A 16085-nucleotide genomic window follows, 5' to 3' on the forward strand; every position below is an offset into this window, starting at 1 on the left:
TTCCAACCATTCATCCTACAGCATCCAGTAAAACCATACATTCCTATAGCATTTAGTCTATCTATTAATTCATTCTATAGCATCAATATTCCAACCATTCTTCCTACAGCATCCAGTAAAACCATACATTCCTATAGCATTTATTCTATCTATTAATTCATTCTATAGCATAAATATTCCAACCATTCATCCTACAGCATCCAGTAAAACCATACATTCCTATAGCATTTATTCTATCTATTAATTCATTCTATAGCATCAATATTCCAACCATTCATCCTACAGCATCCAGTAAAAACATACATTCCATAACATCTAATTTTTAAAGATTATAAAACGTTTTTCAATGTTTGGAATAGTAGGATATATATTAGTAACAATTTTAGCCATTTTTAATCGTACAAAATTGTTCGCTAACTTTTCTGTTTTTAAAAGGAAAAATTGTCAAACAAAATTTTCTAAATAAATTTTTCAATCTTGACCCTTTTGATACCTTCCCTGTGGTCCTGTGGGTTGACACAATAAGTTAGGACCCTCTGGTTCGACCGTTTAGACGTTTATTGGATACAGACAGACAACGAGACAATATTTATCAAGTATGTAAAATGGAGAACCAAGTGGTTAAACGTTTTCTCATATAAAAGGAAACATTGTTTGGATATAAAAAGAAAAGAAGAAGGATAAAAAGCGTATTAGTATTAAATATTATAAGGCTCCAGTGCTCCAGTAGGGAATCATCTCTGGAAGGGAATGATGGTTCTATGCTCCGGGTATAAAGCTATACTGTAAACGATAATTCGGTTCCGGTTTGTAGGTTATATACAAATGATTCAAACGTCCTTAAATAGAAGTATTTATCCTGCAACCTTATATAAAGAAAGAAAGAGGAAGATGATGGGACGGGACGGGAGTGGAGGGGGGGGGGGGGGTACAAATTTGCACATTACTTTGCTTAGTTTTTTATTTTGATAAAGTTTCATGAGTTCAAAGATTTTACGTAAACTCCTGGAAAGAACGATATTCAAGTAAGTGTATGATTAACATGTGTTCATCCATTTCATCGTTCTCAAGGATACACCAGACAACATTTCTTTCATCATGTGAACTATTATTAAGATCCTTCCCGTCCTTAATTAACATTTCATAATATCCGGTCCTATTCCATCTCCACCTCTAACTAATATAACCTCAGCTAACCTGTAACCTATCTCTCTCCCCGAGTACTTCCTCTTTCTTACTTTTACTTTTCTCCATCTTTCACTCTATTCCATCATTTACTCTAGCAATTTTCCACTCCTATGCGTACTCCATCAATCTTCCACTCCTATCTACTCCATCAATCATCCCCTCCTTTATAATCCTATAAGCTTCCACTCCATATCTACTCCATTAATCTTTCACTCCTATCTAATCTTAATATCTTCTAATTTTTCCACTCCATCATGTACTCCCTCTAATCTTCAAATCAAACCCATTCCTTTAAGCATTTATCCAGTTTTTTTTCTTCCGCCTCTTTTCCAAATACTACATAATTCTCTGTAATATACTCCCCCCCTCCCCTCCCCAAACTGTTAAACAAAGACCAATGTTTATCAGTGTACGGATGAAAGGCGTGATAGAACCATTAAAGATTTCCTTGAACTTCCGACATCGACATTTTACCCCTTTATCCGCCCTGTTATCTGTAGACTGTAGTTCATTCATCCATACTCCCTTTCATCCCTTATTTACCCTATCATTCGTAGTTCATTCATCCATACTCCCTTTTACCCCTTATTTACCCTATCATTCGTAGTTCATTCATCCATACTCCCTTTCATCCCTTATTTATCCTATCATTCGTAGTTCATTCATCCATACTCCCTTTCACCCCTTATTTACCCTATCATTCGTAGTTCATTCATCCATACTCCCTTTCACCCCTTATTTACCCTATCATTTGCAGTTCATTCATCCATACTCCCTTTCACCCCTTATTTATCCTATCATTCGTGGTTCATTCATCCATATTCCCTTTCACCCCTTATTTACCCTATCATTCGTAGTTCATTCATCCATACTCCCTTTCACACCTTATTTGTCCTATCATTCGCAGTTCATTCATCCACACTCCCTTTCACCCCTTATTTATCCTATCATTCGTAGTTCATTCATCCATACTCCCTTTCACCCCTTATTTATCCTATCATTCGTAGTTCATTCATCCATACTCCCTTTCACCCCTTATTTATCCTATCATTCGTGGTTCATTCATTTATATATTCATTTATACTGATCTTACTTGGTATACTTGTCTGCTCACTACAACTTCTCTACATTTCTTTTTAACCCTCCCCCGGCCCCCCCCTCGGCCCCGGGTTCCTACAAACCTGGGATGAATAATTTTTTCAATAACTTCTTATTCCGGCTAAAGTTTGATGATGTCCCAGGTTAAAGTAGACTGTTATCTATATCCATAGCATGACGGAAGATGTTAAGAAATTCAATCATGAGAAGCAGAACCATGAAGAAAAATCTACGTGCTCCGGGGATAATGACGAAGAGAAATGGAGAAAATAAGAAAGAGAAAATAGATTAAAATATGATTGAAGAGTAATTACTACACCCAAAACTAAGAAATCTATCTGATTTTAAAAAGTCATGCTTTCAATCAACATTTTTTTTTCTTCAATCAACAGTTGTTTAATATTTTCTAAGTTATAGAAATTGACAATAAGCAAACGAATCGAAATATTAAAAAATACAATAAAAACGACCATTTTTAATAAGAAGGAAACCATTTTTATTCTAATGAAAAGGTCCGAATTGCTAAAGTATTATTGGTGTGAGCTGAAAATGGTAGTTTTAAGAAGAGGGAGAAAAAAGTGGAAAAATGTTTGATGAAAGATTGGTGTTATTATTCCGTGAAAATCTAAACATTTTGATTGTATTCAAAGAAAGGGGTTGCAGGACAGCTCACTGGTTTGTGTTTACAAAGATTTATATCTCCAAAACAAAAACTGAATTTCTTCGAATTCCTTTTTCTAAAGATACGGTCACATAGCAATATTATCCTGTTATCCCGGGATCCCTTGCAAAAAAAATGAAGACAAATACGCTAATATGTCAAGATAATGAGAATAAACAAAGGCTTGACCATGAAGCAGGAAATTAGCTTGAATGTACAATAATCATCTCGCAGAGGGCATTCAGGGAATTTTAAACAATAAAACTTGCGTCCAACTGAGAAATAGCGTCATATAATAACAAGAAAACAAGAAAATCATGGCATAAATTTACTTACCCTAGCTCAGGGTGATCAATAATCTCTTCCTTCCGAGTAGTTTCCAGAACCTTGATCAGGGTTTCCTTGGGCCTCCTGGTTGTTATTTTAGGTTGCTCCGTTACAGAGGCCTGTGTTTCTAGGGTTGAATCCTCTACTCCTTCGGTACTAGTTCTAACCCCTCCCTCATCAAGCGGGGTGGTTAGACTATCTTCAACCCTGCCTAGGGTTGGAATAATCACCTCTTTATCCCGTCCGAAAGGTGTTGTATCCCTGCTCCGACCTCTACTGGAGTCTAAAGGTCCGTCCCGTCCTAAACCTCGTGTAGTTTGCCTGGTTGATGCTGAAGTGGTTTCTACTGCTGGAGTGCGTTGTGTGTGTAAAGAGGAGAACCGCTGTCTCCCCCTCGCAGCAGATATTCCACGTTCTCCCTGTGTCGTGGTTTCCTGGAGGGAGGGACTGTTCGTCGAAACCATTCCTGGGCTAGATTCAGAGACAATCGAGAGCGGACGGTTTGTGCTGGAAAAGGCCGTAAACGGTGGTCTGACCGGCAGGGATGGAACAGCTGGGATAGGTTCAGGAAGAATATTCTGAACTGCTGCTATAAGAGAGGATGAGCGGGGTTCCTCCTCAACTGTACCTCTGAAAACCTCCGACTGAAGAGCCCGGTGTGGAAAAGAATTCCTTTGCGGATCCCGAATATGTCGTGAAAGATCGGGTAAACTTTTCACGATCACGGTTTCGGAGGAATCAGGTTCCGGGTCTCCCTGCCAGAGCTGTCTCCGGGACAGCATAAACCTTACATCTGGAGGAGGGCGTGGAGGGGAGGAGTACGACAAGGAAGTGGAGGGGTGGAGGTGGGAAGGAGGTATTGAAGGTTGGGAGGAAGAAGATGAATGATATGATGAGGACGGGTGTTGGTTGGAGGAGGAAAATTGAGGAATGGGATGGGATGAAATAAAGGACGGAGCTGGGTAAACCATAGATTGAATGGATTGAGGAAAAGTTGCAGATATAGAGGTGTGGCTGTTAAGCCCAGATTGTCGAGCTGGCCTGACATTTCCCAGGGGGCGGGCTGGTCTAGCATTACCCTGGGGATTAAGCTGTCTGGAGGAGGTGGAGGGCGGGGCGGAGAGAGAGGCGCCCCGACGTTTGAATGGATTTCCAAACCTGAAACAGAACTCATGGTTATCATGAACCAAGGATAAAGTTTAGAAAATACTAAAAATCTATGATTAGTAGAAGATAAGAAATGTTGGCACAGTCTGCCGGACTATCTAGAAATTTTAAGATTTATAATTTTCAATGAATGAAATGAATGCAACACAAGGAACAAGGACATTTTTAATTTCCCACACAGACATACATATTTAACACTCACGTATAATACCTAGAGCTATACATAACTACCCTAGCGTACTTTTAGTGGTGAAAGAGAACAATAATAAAGGTAAAATAAACGATATCAAGAAACATGCGGTTATAGAGTCTCATGGAAGAAATTCATTAAACTTTTATTTACTCACTTAACCTTTACTTAACTTAGCTTAGCAATTACTCACTTAACCTTTACTTACCTTTACACTTACTCACGTAACCTTTACTTATCTTAGCGCAAACTCACTTAACCTTTACTTAACTTTAAACTTACTCACTTAACCTTTGCACACTTTGCACTTACCCACTAAACCTTTACTTACACTTACACTTACTCACTAAACCTTTACTTGCCTTTACGCTTACTCACTCACCCTTTACTTACCTTTACGCTTACTCACTCACCCTTTACTTACCTTTACGCGTACTCACTTAACCTTTACTTATACCTTTACGGTTACTTACTTAACCTTTGCTTACCTTTACGTTTTCTCACTTCACCTTTACTTACCTTTACTTACTCACTTAACCTTTACTTAACTTTGCACTTACTCTCTTAACCTTTACATAACTTTAATTTCTCACTTAACCTTTACTTATCTTTACGCTTACTCTCAGAACCTTTACTTACCTTTACGCTTACTCACTTAACCTTTACTTAACTTATCACTTTCCTTAAATTTCGTTAATTTTGTTGAAAACATTTTTTTCTGCCGCAAATAATAAACTTGGGGCGGAGTAAACAGGAGTAACGTGATGTTCGAAAATGAGATAATTTCAGGATCAGCACTCAGCAGGCTTAAAGGGATAATTCGTCGTTTCTTTACAAGATCTGATTAATTATCCTGAGCTGCTGGGCAGAAATGTAAACAAACAACAGGAATTGAACAGTATTAAAACGTTGAATGTAATCTGTAGAGCTGATCTAAGTTAAATTTGACAGTATACCAAAAGAAGATTGGTGAGACACAATACACATACTGGATGAGGGGCGGGGGGATAGGAAGCTATGGCTCCAATACACATACTAGATGGGGGGGGGGAATAGGAAGCTATGAGACACAATACACATACTGGATGGGAGGGGGAATAGGAACCTATGAGACACAATACACATACTAGATGGGGGGGGATAGGAAGCTATAATCTGGATGGGGGAGGGGAATAGGAAGCTATGGCTTGAAACTATAAACAAATTCAGTTTGAATTCAATGAAAAATTAAGGATGATGAACAGTAAAAGAATTTTTATCTTTCACCCCTCCCCCTTTTCATATTCAATCTCCCCTCCCCCTCCCCTCCCTCCCTCCTCGCAGAAGAACTTTAAATGTTCTCTCCACTCTACTGCCCATTAGTTGAAGTATAATATACTCCCATTTTCAAGTTCCATTCACAAACTACAACTTTACGACTTTTTTCCTACTATAAATCCAACAAGAAATCAGATTTAAGACGATAAAACCTCAAAACCCTCAAGAAAAACTTGATTACAAAGTTTAAACGCTTTTTGGGATTCATTCTAGGCTACAGTCTTATCTTGTCTTGTCTTGTCTTGTCTTTTTTTGTCTTGCCTTGTGTGTCTTTTCTTGTCTTGTCTTGTCCTATGTGTCTTGTCTTGTCTTGTCATTTCATGTTTTAACTATGGTCTGGTTTTGTCTGATATTGTCTGATATATGTTCTGGTCTGAACTATGGTCTGGTTTTAACTATGGTCTGGTTTTAGCTATGGTCTGGTTTTAGCTATGGTCTGATATGATATGGTCTGGTATGGACTATGGTCTGGTCTGGAATATGGTCTGATATAGACTATGGTCTACTATGGTCCTGGATAGTCTGGGCTGATATTGCTTAAAAAGGAAGGTCTGAACTATGGTCTGGTATAGTATGGTCTGGTCTGATCTGGTATAGAATGTTCTGGTCTGGACTAAGGTCTGGTCTTATGTGGAGCGTGCCAAGATATGAGCAGGGGAGATCTAAACTGGAGTTAAAACAAGTTTAGTGATTAAAATCAATTTCTAGGTCTTTTTATTTTTAAGGATGGGCTTGTAACAGATACAAGGGCGGGGGTTGACCTTCACAAGGTTAATGCAGTTTCACCCACTTTTAGACAATTCAGTTCCTTACTAAAAACTAACCAATAAGCTTAATAATCAACAAATTAACATGAATTTAAATCACGAGCAAATTGATCAGCTAACTAGCTAACTATCTAACTTACTGTCATTGTTATTTAAAACCTAATTACATATTTAACAAATATGCTGTCTAAAACTAACTATTTTCTACTAAAACGCCTTAAATATAATAATAAATATTTCAATAATAATCTTAAGATATTAAACTACTTATTTACCTAGCAAGATAACTAACTTACCATTACGCCTCTAAGCTAGCTAACAATGTAAATAACATATTTACTAAGTATTGTAACTATATAACTAACCATCTGTATAGTTTGAACTAAATCCTATTGTATTGAACAGATCGCGCCTGCACGCAACTAATGATCACGCTATTTATAAACCAAGATTAAGTTCTATTAATGTGAACACATGACCATGCACGATAGGGAGTGTGGGGGGGGGGAGAAATTGCGAGAATAAGGTTCGGGGAGGGGGAACGCATGATTATATGGAGGTGGAAACAGTGGAAAAAAATATAGGAAAGTGGGAGGGAAAGTTAAAAAATTGTAAGAAAGAAAGAGAATGGTTTAAGAGGCGGCATTGTGATGAAACCATCAGAAATAGAAGTGGTAGAAGTGGTGGAGAAAGGGGGTTGAAGGAGTGGTAAGAGGAGGGAAAGAAGTGGTTGAGAAAGGGGGTTGAAGGAGTGGTAAGAGAAGGGGTAGAAGTGGTGGAGAAAGGGGGTTGAATGAGTGGTAAGAGGAGGAGTAGAAGTGGTGGAGAAAAATGGTTAAAGGAGTCGAGTGGTAAGAAAAGGGGTAGAAGTGGTAGAGAAAGGTGGTTGAAGGAGTGATAATAGAAGGGGTTAGAGATGGAGAAAAATGGGACGAAAAGTACGGTGGGGGGAAAAGTACGGGGTGGGGGGAAAGATGTTAGATTTTTCTGGTAATCTGGAGCAGAAGCAGAACTGGAACAGTCGAAGAAGAAACTGAGTGAGAAGTATGGAAGGACGAGTTTAAATATAAAATATTTAATCTAGTTTCAAGATTGATTTTAGTGATGGATTGTTCCTGGGTTTCAAGATGGGTTATTGTATATATTCAAGAACTATGGAAATATCACATGGAGTTCGCTGAGCTGAGAGGGGGAATCTTGGTGAGAGGGGGAAATCTTGGTGAGAGGGGGAATCTTGGTGAGAGGAGGAAATCTTGGTGAGAGGGGGAATCTCGGTGAGAGGGGGAATCTTATTCAGATGTGGGATCTAGGTGAGAGGGGGAATCTTTGTGAGAGGGGAATTTTAATTAGGGGGAAATCTTGGTGAGAGGGGGAATCTTGGTGAGAGGGGGAAATTTTGGTGAGAGGGGGAATATCGGTAAGAGAGGGAATATTGGTAAGAGGGGGAAATCTTGGTGAGAGGGGGAATCTTGGTGAGAGGGGGAAACTTTGGTGAACTATGAACTGCAAGTACTCTACAGAAGCTTAGATAGAAGATTATCCTTCGCAATCCTTACCAAATACTCAGCACAGTTTAACCAACATAAGAAGGTTATATTGAAAGGACTATTCAGGGGGTAAAACCTTTAGTTAAATTATCATAATTTCATGAAAGGAAATCAAATATTTTAAAGGCTTGTAAAACTAACTTTGTAATTATTTTATAGAAATTTAATTATTTTAACATTATGAGAAACCTTAGTTTAGTTAACACAATTTTCATTTTACATGCCATGCCATAGGTTTTAGATTTGTCAACCTTTTAAAGTAATATTGCGAGAGCTTCGATTATTAGTGCCCTAGTTAGGGTTTAAGAATTCATTCCGACCATCTTCCTCCAGTTATCTACCTCTGACCATCTACCTCTGACCATCTACCTCTGACCATCTACCACTGACCATCTACCTCTGACCATCTAACTCTGACCATCTAACTCTGACCATCTACCTCTGACCATCTACCCCTGACCATCTAACTCTGACCAGCTACCTCTGACCATCTACCTCTGACCATCTACCTCTGACCATCTACCTCTGACCATCTACCCCTGACCATCTACCCCTGACCATCTACCTCTGACATCTACCTCTGACATCTACCTCTGACCATCTACCTCTGACCATCTACCTCTGACCATCTACCTCTGACCATCTACCACTGACCATCTACCTCTGACCATCTACCACTGACCATCTACCTCTGACCATCTAACTCTGACCATCTACCTCTGACCATCTAACTCTGACCATCTAACTCTGACCATCTACCTTTGACCATCTACCTCCAATCATTTTTGCAAAACCATAAATCTGCAACTATCCTATTCTCAGCTAATTTTAAACTATATAGACCAATCTTAACAAATCTCCGAATATTTCTAATTATTTAAGAAAATCTGTAGCTCTCTACAAATATCTATCTATCTATGCATGTTTAACTTCGTTTTGGTGGATTTTCACACCAAACAATTATCTAGCTAGCTATCTGAATGTAAACTTCATCTACTTTAGAGTTCCTGATACATATGCCAAGTACCAAACTAAACAGTATACATACAGCCCTCATCCATTGTTGTGCCCCTCCTCTCCTCCTCTTCTCCCTCATCCACCCTTCTCCCCTTACCCTAGTTCTTTTCCCTTTTCGATACCTTCATTCCTTTCCCCCCTTTTCGTTTTCTCTTTCCACAACCTTCCTACCCACTTCCTCTAACTTTCCTCAACCTTCCTACCCACTTCCTCTAACTTTTCAACCTTCCTACCCACTTCCTCTAACTTTCCTTAACCTTCCTACCCACTTCCTCTAACTTTCCTCAACCTTCCTACCCACTTCCTCTAACTTTTCTCAACCTTCCTACCCACTTCCTCTAACTTTTCTCAACCTTCCTACCCACTTCCTCTAACTTTCCTCAACCTTCTTACCCACTTCCTCTAACTTTCCTCAACCTTCCTACCCACTTCCTCTAACATTCCTCAACCTTCATACCCACTTCCTCTAACATTCCTCAACCTTTCTGCCCACTTCCTCTCATTTACCTACCTTACACTACTCTTTTCTCACATCCCCATTGAATCCCCTTTACCTTCCTCCTACCCTCCCCTCTCTCGTTACCAATTTGCGTGAATGACATGAAGAACTGGCGTGATACAAGACTGTTTATATAAATTAGCAGATGACTGTACGGAAAGTATGAATGGAGAACTGTATGGCATATACTGCAAACTCGAATGATAAATTACGTGTTGGGTTTGTTCACAGGCTTTATAGGTTGTAAGACAAGCGTTCTTTCATTCTTTATCGATTCCCTCTTTTACAAAACATTTTTATTTCAGCCCGCCCTTGCACCCCACGGCCCCGCCCCCCTGAAAAGGTACGCAAATCCACTCGGTTTTATTGCACGCATAAACTGGCGGACAAAAACGTGGAAAATTTGCTAAGGGTCATTTGAACACACAGCTACATATACTAGGTCCGATACTAGTGTCTTTTCAGGAGGGAGCCATAACAAGTTACTTTAGGAAGGGTTTTATATTCATATATGGAAACATTTAGGATTTTCAATCCATCTATATCTACTAAATTGAATTCCACTCAGTTTTAATTGCATATTAAAAATCATAAACAAAGCAGATCAAATGGAGTAGAACACATTCAGTTCACCCTAGGTTTATTGAAATAGGTTTACATAGAGAACTACACAGTATAGAAAGGTATAGAAGGGTGCTAGGATAGTTTTAACTCTTCTATAAAAAGGAACTACATGGTGTTCCAATAAACATGCGAGTTAAGTGACGACTTCTCTATCGTCTTTGTTCCGCGTGGTATTATTACGTATAGACAAATTTTTACTATTCCAGTTAAAACAGTTAATAATTAAAACTACAAGAAGAAACTAGGAGAGGTATTGCTCTAGTACAAGAAGAAACTAGGAGAGGTATTGCTATAGTAAAAGAAGAAACTAGGGGATGTATTGTTCTAGTTCAAGAAGGAACTAGGGGAAGTATTGCTCTAGTACAAGAAGAAACTAGGGGAAGTATTGCTCTAGTTCAAGAAGAAACTAGGAGAGGTATTGCTCTAGTACAAGAAGAAACTAGGGGAAGTATTGCTCTATTCAAGAAGAAACTAGGGGAAGTATTGCTCTAGTTCAAGAAGAAACTAGGGGAAGTATTGCCCTAGTACAAGAAGGAACTAGGAGAAGCATAGCTCTAGTACAAGAAGGAACTAGGAGAAGGATTTCTCTAGTACAAGAAGGAACCTGGAAAAGGATTAATCTAGAACAAGAAGAAACTAGAAGAATAATTACTCTAGTACAAGAAGGAACCTGGAAAAGGATTAATCTAGAACAAGAAGGAACTAGGAGAATAATTACTATAGTACAAGAAGGAACCTGGAAAAGGATTAATCTAGAATAAGAAGGAACTAGGAGAAGGATTTCTCTAGTACAAGAAGGAACTAGGAGAAGTATTGCTCTAGTTCAAGAAGAAACTAGGAGAGGTATTGCTCTAGTACAAGAAGGAACATGAAAAAGGATTAATCTAGAATAAGAAGGAACTAGGAGAAGGATTTCTCTACTACAAGAAGGAACTAGGAGAAGTATTGCTCTAGTTCAAGAAGAAACTAGGAGAGGTATTGCTCTAGTACAAGAAGGAACTAGGAGAAACATAGCTCTAGTACAAGAAGGAACTAGGAACTAGGGGAAGTATTGCTCTAGTTCAAGAAGAAGCTAGGGGAAGTATTGCTCTAATACAAGAAGAAACTAGGGGAAGTATTGCTCTAGTTCAAGAAGAAACTAGGAGATGTATTGCTCTAGTACAAGAAGAAACTAGGGGAAGTATTGCTCTAGTTCAAGAAGAAACTAGGAGAGGTATTGCTCTAGTACAAGAAGAAACTAGGGGAAGTATTGCTCTAGTTCAAGAAGAAACAAGGAGAGGTATTGCTCTAGTACAAGAAGGAACCTGGAAAAAGATTAATCTAGAATAAGAAGGAACTAGGAGAATAATTACTCTAGTACAAGAAGGAACCTGGAAAAGGATTAATCTAGAATAAGAAGGAACTAGGAGAAGAATTACTCTAGTACAAGACTGAACTAGGAGAAGGATTACTCCGGTACAACAAGGAACTAGGAGAAGGATTTCTCTAGTAAAAGAAGGAACTAGGAGAAGGATTACTCCGGTACAGAAAGGATCTAGTATGGTATTGCACCGAAACCAGCCAGAGGTTCTGAACCTACTCACATTTGAATTGGTTTCATGTCTACCGTGAAACCTATAAATCTGATATAAATGTAGCCATTAGGTTTAAATTATAATTATATATCTGTAAATGATATATTTAGCGTGGAACACATGGTGGGACTAGTGTAATACCAGGAAGCCGATTCACGCAAGTTAGAGAAAAAAATATTTAAAGGAAGGATTCAAGAATTTTAAAAGAGAGCAAATCTTACAAAGGGGAGTAGAGCTGGGCTTTGAATTCGCCAACTTTTCCTTTAAGAAATGTTTCTTCTTGGTATCACTGCTATATCTGCAAAACCGCAATTAAAATGAAACCTGGAGGAATTCAATAAGTGAGGTTTGCCTGCATTAATATTGCATCGCCTGCATAGCTTATGTCATTTATGAAAAATAATTTCACTTTAATCAAACAACTCTTCAGGAATTTCAAATCGATCAATCAATTAAAAATAATAATTTGCCTCGTCTAAAATTGATAAATTGTTATGCGAACATATTTATTACGTTAGTAATACGTTAGCGCTCTCCTAGAGATGGCACAACATCAGTGGCGCGATGTGGTCTGAATTTATAGTTTTCAACCTGGATTAAATAAAGTCGAATCAGTTCACCAAAACGATCTTGTTCATTTGTACTTTCTTCCAGCTCTGCAGGTTGAATATAGACGAACTTTATAATGATCTGGTAAAAAGAAAATGAGATTTTTATTTATCCTTTGTAGTAACTTGAACATTTTATCCACCCAGTAGAAATGTGAAATACAACCATTGAGTTCTAATGGTCAAATTTAAAAAGGTTTTCAAGGATTCGTCTATTCTTGAAGAATAGAGGTTTCTAGAGAGATGATGATCAGTGGTTGAATATTCATTAGACCAGTGTGTTGGAATGAAATGATGATAGCTAACAGTAATGGATTGGTAAATACAGGAGAGGTTGATGCTAAGAGGAGGAAGGAGATAGAAAAAGGGGAAGGAAAGAAAGAAAGAAAGGAAAGGATGGAAAGAAATGAAGATAAAGATATAAGAGACTGAAAAATGGAAGAAAAGAAAGGGAGAAAGGATAGGTAGGAAAGAATCGAGGGAAAAAAAGGATGCAAAAAATGGAGGTAAAATTGAGGGAAAGAAGGGGTATAAGGAAATGGAGGAAAGACTGGAGGTAAAGAAGGGGTAGCCGAAAAGAAGGAAGGAAAGAATAGAGGGAATATAGTTCATGTCTAATCTCTGTTTTAACCAGCACAAAACAAACACACAATCCCTCACGCACACAAACACATGTATCAAGACAAAAAGAGGTGATCAAGTTCTCCGATAAAGAAACCAGTGTTTGCAGTACTCTGTACCAACTATACAATACAGTACTCTGTACCAACTATACAATACAGTACTCTGTACCAACTATACAATACAGTACTCTGTACCAACTATACAATACAGTACTCTGTACCAACTATACAATACAGGACTCTATACCAACTATACAATTCAGTACTCTGTACCAACTATACAATACAGTACTCTGTACCAACTATACAATACAGTACTCACACGAAAACAAATTCTAATCCGATATACGAGTCGACAAAACACATTTACACTGAATTAAAGGGACTGTTGGAGATATTTCAAGTGACCATCTATTTGTAGAATTACATGTCTGATTCACAACAGTATCTTTCAAAGATTTATGAAATATCCATGTTATTCTGGGTGAAAAGTGATTATTTTCAATTGCAGATTTAGGCTACAGAAACAATTAAAGAAATTGTGATAATTCAACACTTTTTTAGATAGAAGAACGATAATATGTTTAACGTTGTGAATCGTATACTGTACTCTCTAAATAGATGCTAACTTGAACTAATGTCTACGGTTTCTTTTAACGACACAATTAACTAGGATTAGAGATTAGCACTAATTAACCAAAAATATAAATTCTGTTAGTTTTCATCATAAACATGGAAACCATCAATTAATTGAAGCATTATAATCTTGTTAAACAGAATTTAGTTTGAACTCTTGAACAGGATACAATAAACTTTTAAATCTATCAGAATGTTCAGAGATATTCAGAATCTATCAGTATATTCTATATCTAACCAGTGATAAGAATCTATCAGTATATTCTATATCTAACCAGTGATAAGAATCTATCAGTATATTCTATATCTAACCAGTGATAAGAATCTATCAGTATATTTTATATCTAACCAGTGATAAGAATTCCAGAATGCTTTATAACTTACCAGTAAAGAGATTACCAAGATTGATTAGAAAGTTATTTAGCCAACTAGAATTTATAAATGGAAAATTATGAGGATACTAGAATTTAGAGTTGAAAAATGATTAGGATACTAGAATTTAGAAATAAAAAATGATTAGGATACTAGAATTTAGAAATAAAAAAGTATTAGGATACTAGAATTTAGAAATAAAAAATGATTAGGATACTAGAATTTAGAAATGGAAAAAGACGAGGATACTAGAATTTGGGAATGGAAAATAATTAGGATACTAGAATTTAGAAGTGAAAAATGATTAGGATACTAGAATTTAGGAATGGAAAATGATTAGGATACTAGAATTTATAAATGGAAAAGTATTAGGATACTAGAGTTTAGGAATGGAAAATGATTAGGATACTAGAATTTAGGAATGGAAAAGGATTAGGATACTAGAATTTAGAAATGGAAAAAGTACTAGGATACTAGAATTTAGAAATGAAAAATGATTAGGATACTAGAATCTAGGAATGAACAATGATCAGGATACTAGAGTTTAGGAATGGTGAAAAACAAGTTCAATGTACCAAACTAAAAGTCCTCCAAGGATGAAAAATCAAGCGACTGAAGTTCAAGAATAAAGTTCTGTAGAATTTTTAAAGAATTGTTTGGAGAACAAACGATGAAGAAAGACCATGAAGTAGACTGAGAGCAAAATCTAGAGAAACTGCATTTTTAAGAAATAGCCAAGAATTCAATCCTACTGAGACAGATAATACCATTTAAACAGATAAACTAGAAGAATTAAAAGAATTTAATCCTACTGAGACAGATAATACCATTTAAACAGATAAACTAGAATAATTAAAAAAATTAAAACCTACTGAGACAGATAATACCATTTAAACAGATAAACTAGAAGAATTAAAAGAATTTAATCCTACTAAGACAGATAATACCATTTAAACAGATAAACTATTAGAATTAAAAGAATTTAATCCTACTGAGACATAATACTACGTAAACAGATAAACTAGAAGAATTAAAAGAATTTAATCCTACTGAGACAGATAATACCATTTAAACAGATAAACTATGAGAATTAAAAGAATTTAATCCTACTGAGATAGATAATACCATTTAAACAGATAAACAAGAAGAATTAAAAGAATCTAAAACAAAACAAAAATGATTAATCACGAGAAAACAAAAAAAGAAGACAACTTCAGTTGGTAACAAATTTTAAGAGGTCTGTTAACTAATTTAAGATTAAACTAAGAACAAAAAAAATAAATTTCTTGTGGCATTTAAACAATAATATTTTGCCACAAACTCTGATTTACTAAGATATCTTTGCATTCGTTGTTTCAAACTATATATTCTGTTAGAAAGAACAATAAAAAATTGAAATATCAAAGGTTGACATCATCAGGATTAGAACATTTAAGTTTGTGACAAAAACTTAGTTACTTTAACTTCAAAAGTTATAAAACTTGATATTTTAAAAAATAGTGTATTTTGGACAAAATTATCCAATAATGACAAAAAATATAGACACAAGAAAAACATCTCTTTCTAGTATAGAAAATAAAAACATTCATTGGAGAGAATTCAAAAACAAAATTGCTCAGTCGGAGCCGAATAAAAACTTACTCTGTATTCTCCTCTTGTACGGAGATGTGTATAAGGAGTAAGTAAACAAAACCTCTGAAGGTTCGACGCATTTTAAATCTAGTTCACTTTATCACCATACTTAGGCATTCAGTCCAACTTGACTAAACAAAATATACCATTGTCACTTCTACAAACAAATATTCTTGTTTTATTTTTATGGAAAACACTTTAAGAAATTCAAGATAAGGGCTGCTGTGCGTGTAATGGC

General features: G+C 36.6%; 1 protein-coding gene across 1 annotated transcript in view; it reads right to left on the reverse strand.

Annotated features, from left to right (window-relative positions):
- The window catches only part of LOC111700760 (uncharacterized), an 84912-nt gene extending 68827 nt beyond the window's left edge, over positions 1-16085 (reverse strand). The window contains exons 1-2 of the mRNA XM_023471796.1: positions 15857-16085; positions 3284-4432 (exon numbers count right to left, since the gene is read on the reverse strand). Of these exons, the coding sequence (XP_023327564.1) occupies positions 3284-4432; positions 15857-15927 (1220 nt within the window). The 5' untranslated portion in view covers positions 15928-16085. The remainder of the gene's footprint in view (positions 1-3283; positions 4433-15856) is intronic.

This window comes from Eurytemora carolleeae, unplaced genomic scaffold (genome assembly GCF_000591075.1).
Source record: "Eurytemora carolleeae unplaced genomic scaffold, Eaff_2.0 scaffold243, whole genome shotgun sequence".
NCBI lineage: Eukaryota > Metazoa > Arthropoda > Copepoda > Calanoida > Temoridae > Eurytemora > Eurytemora carolleeae.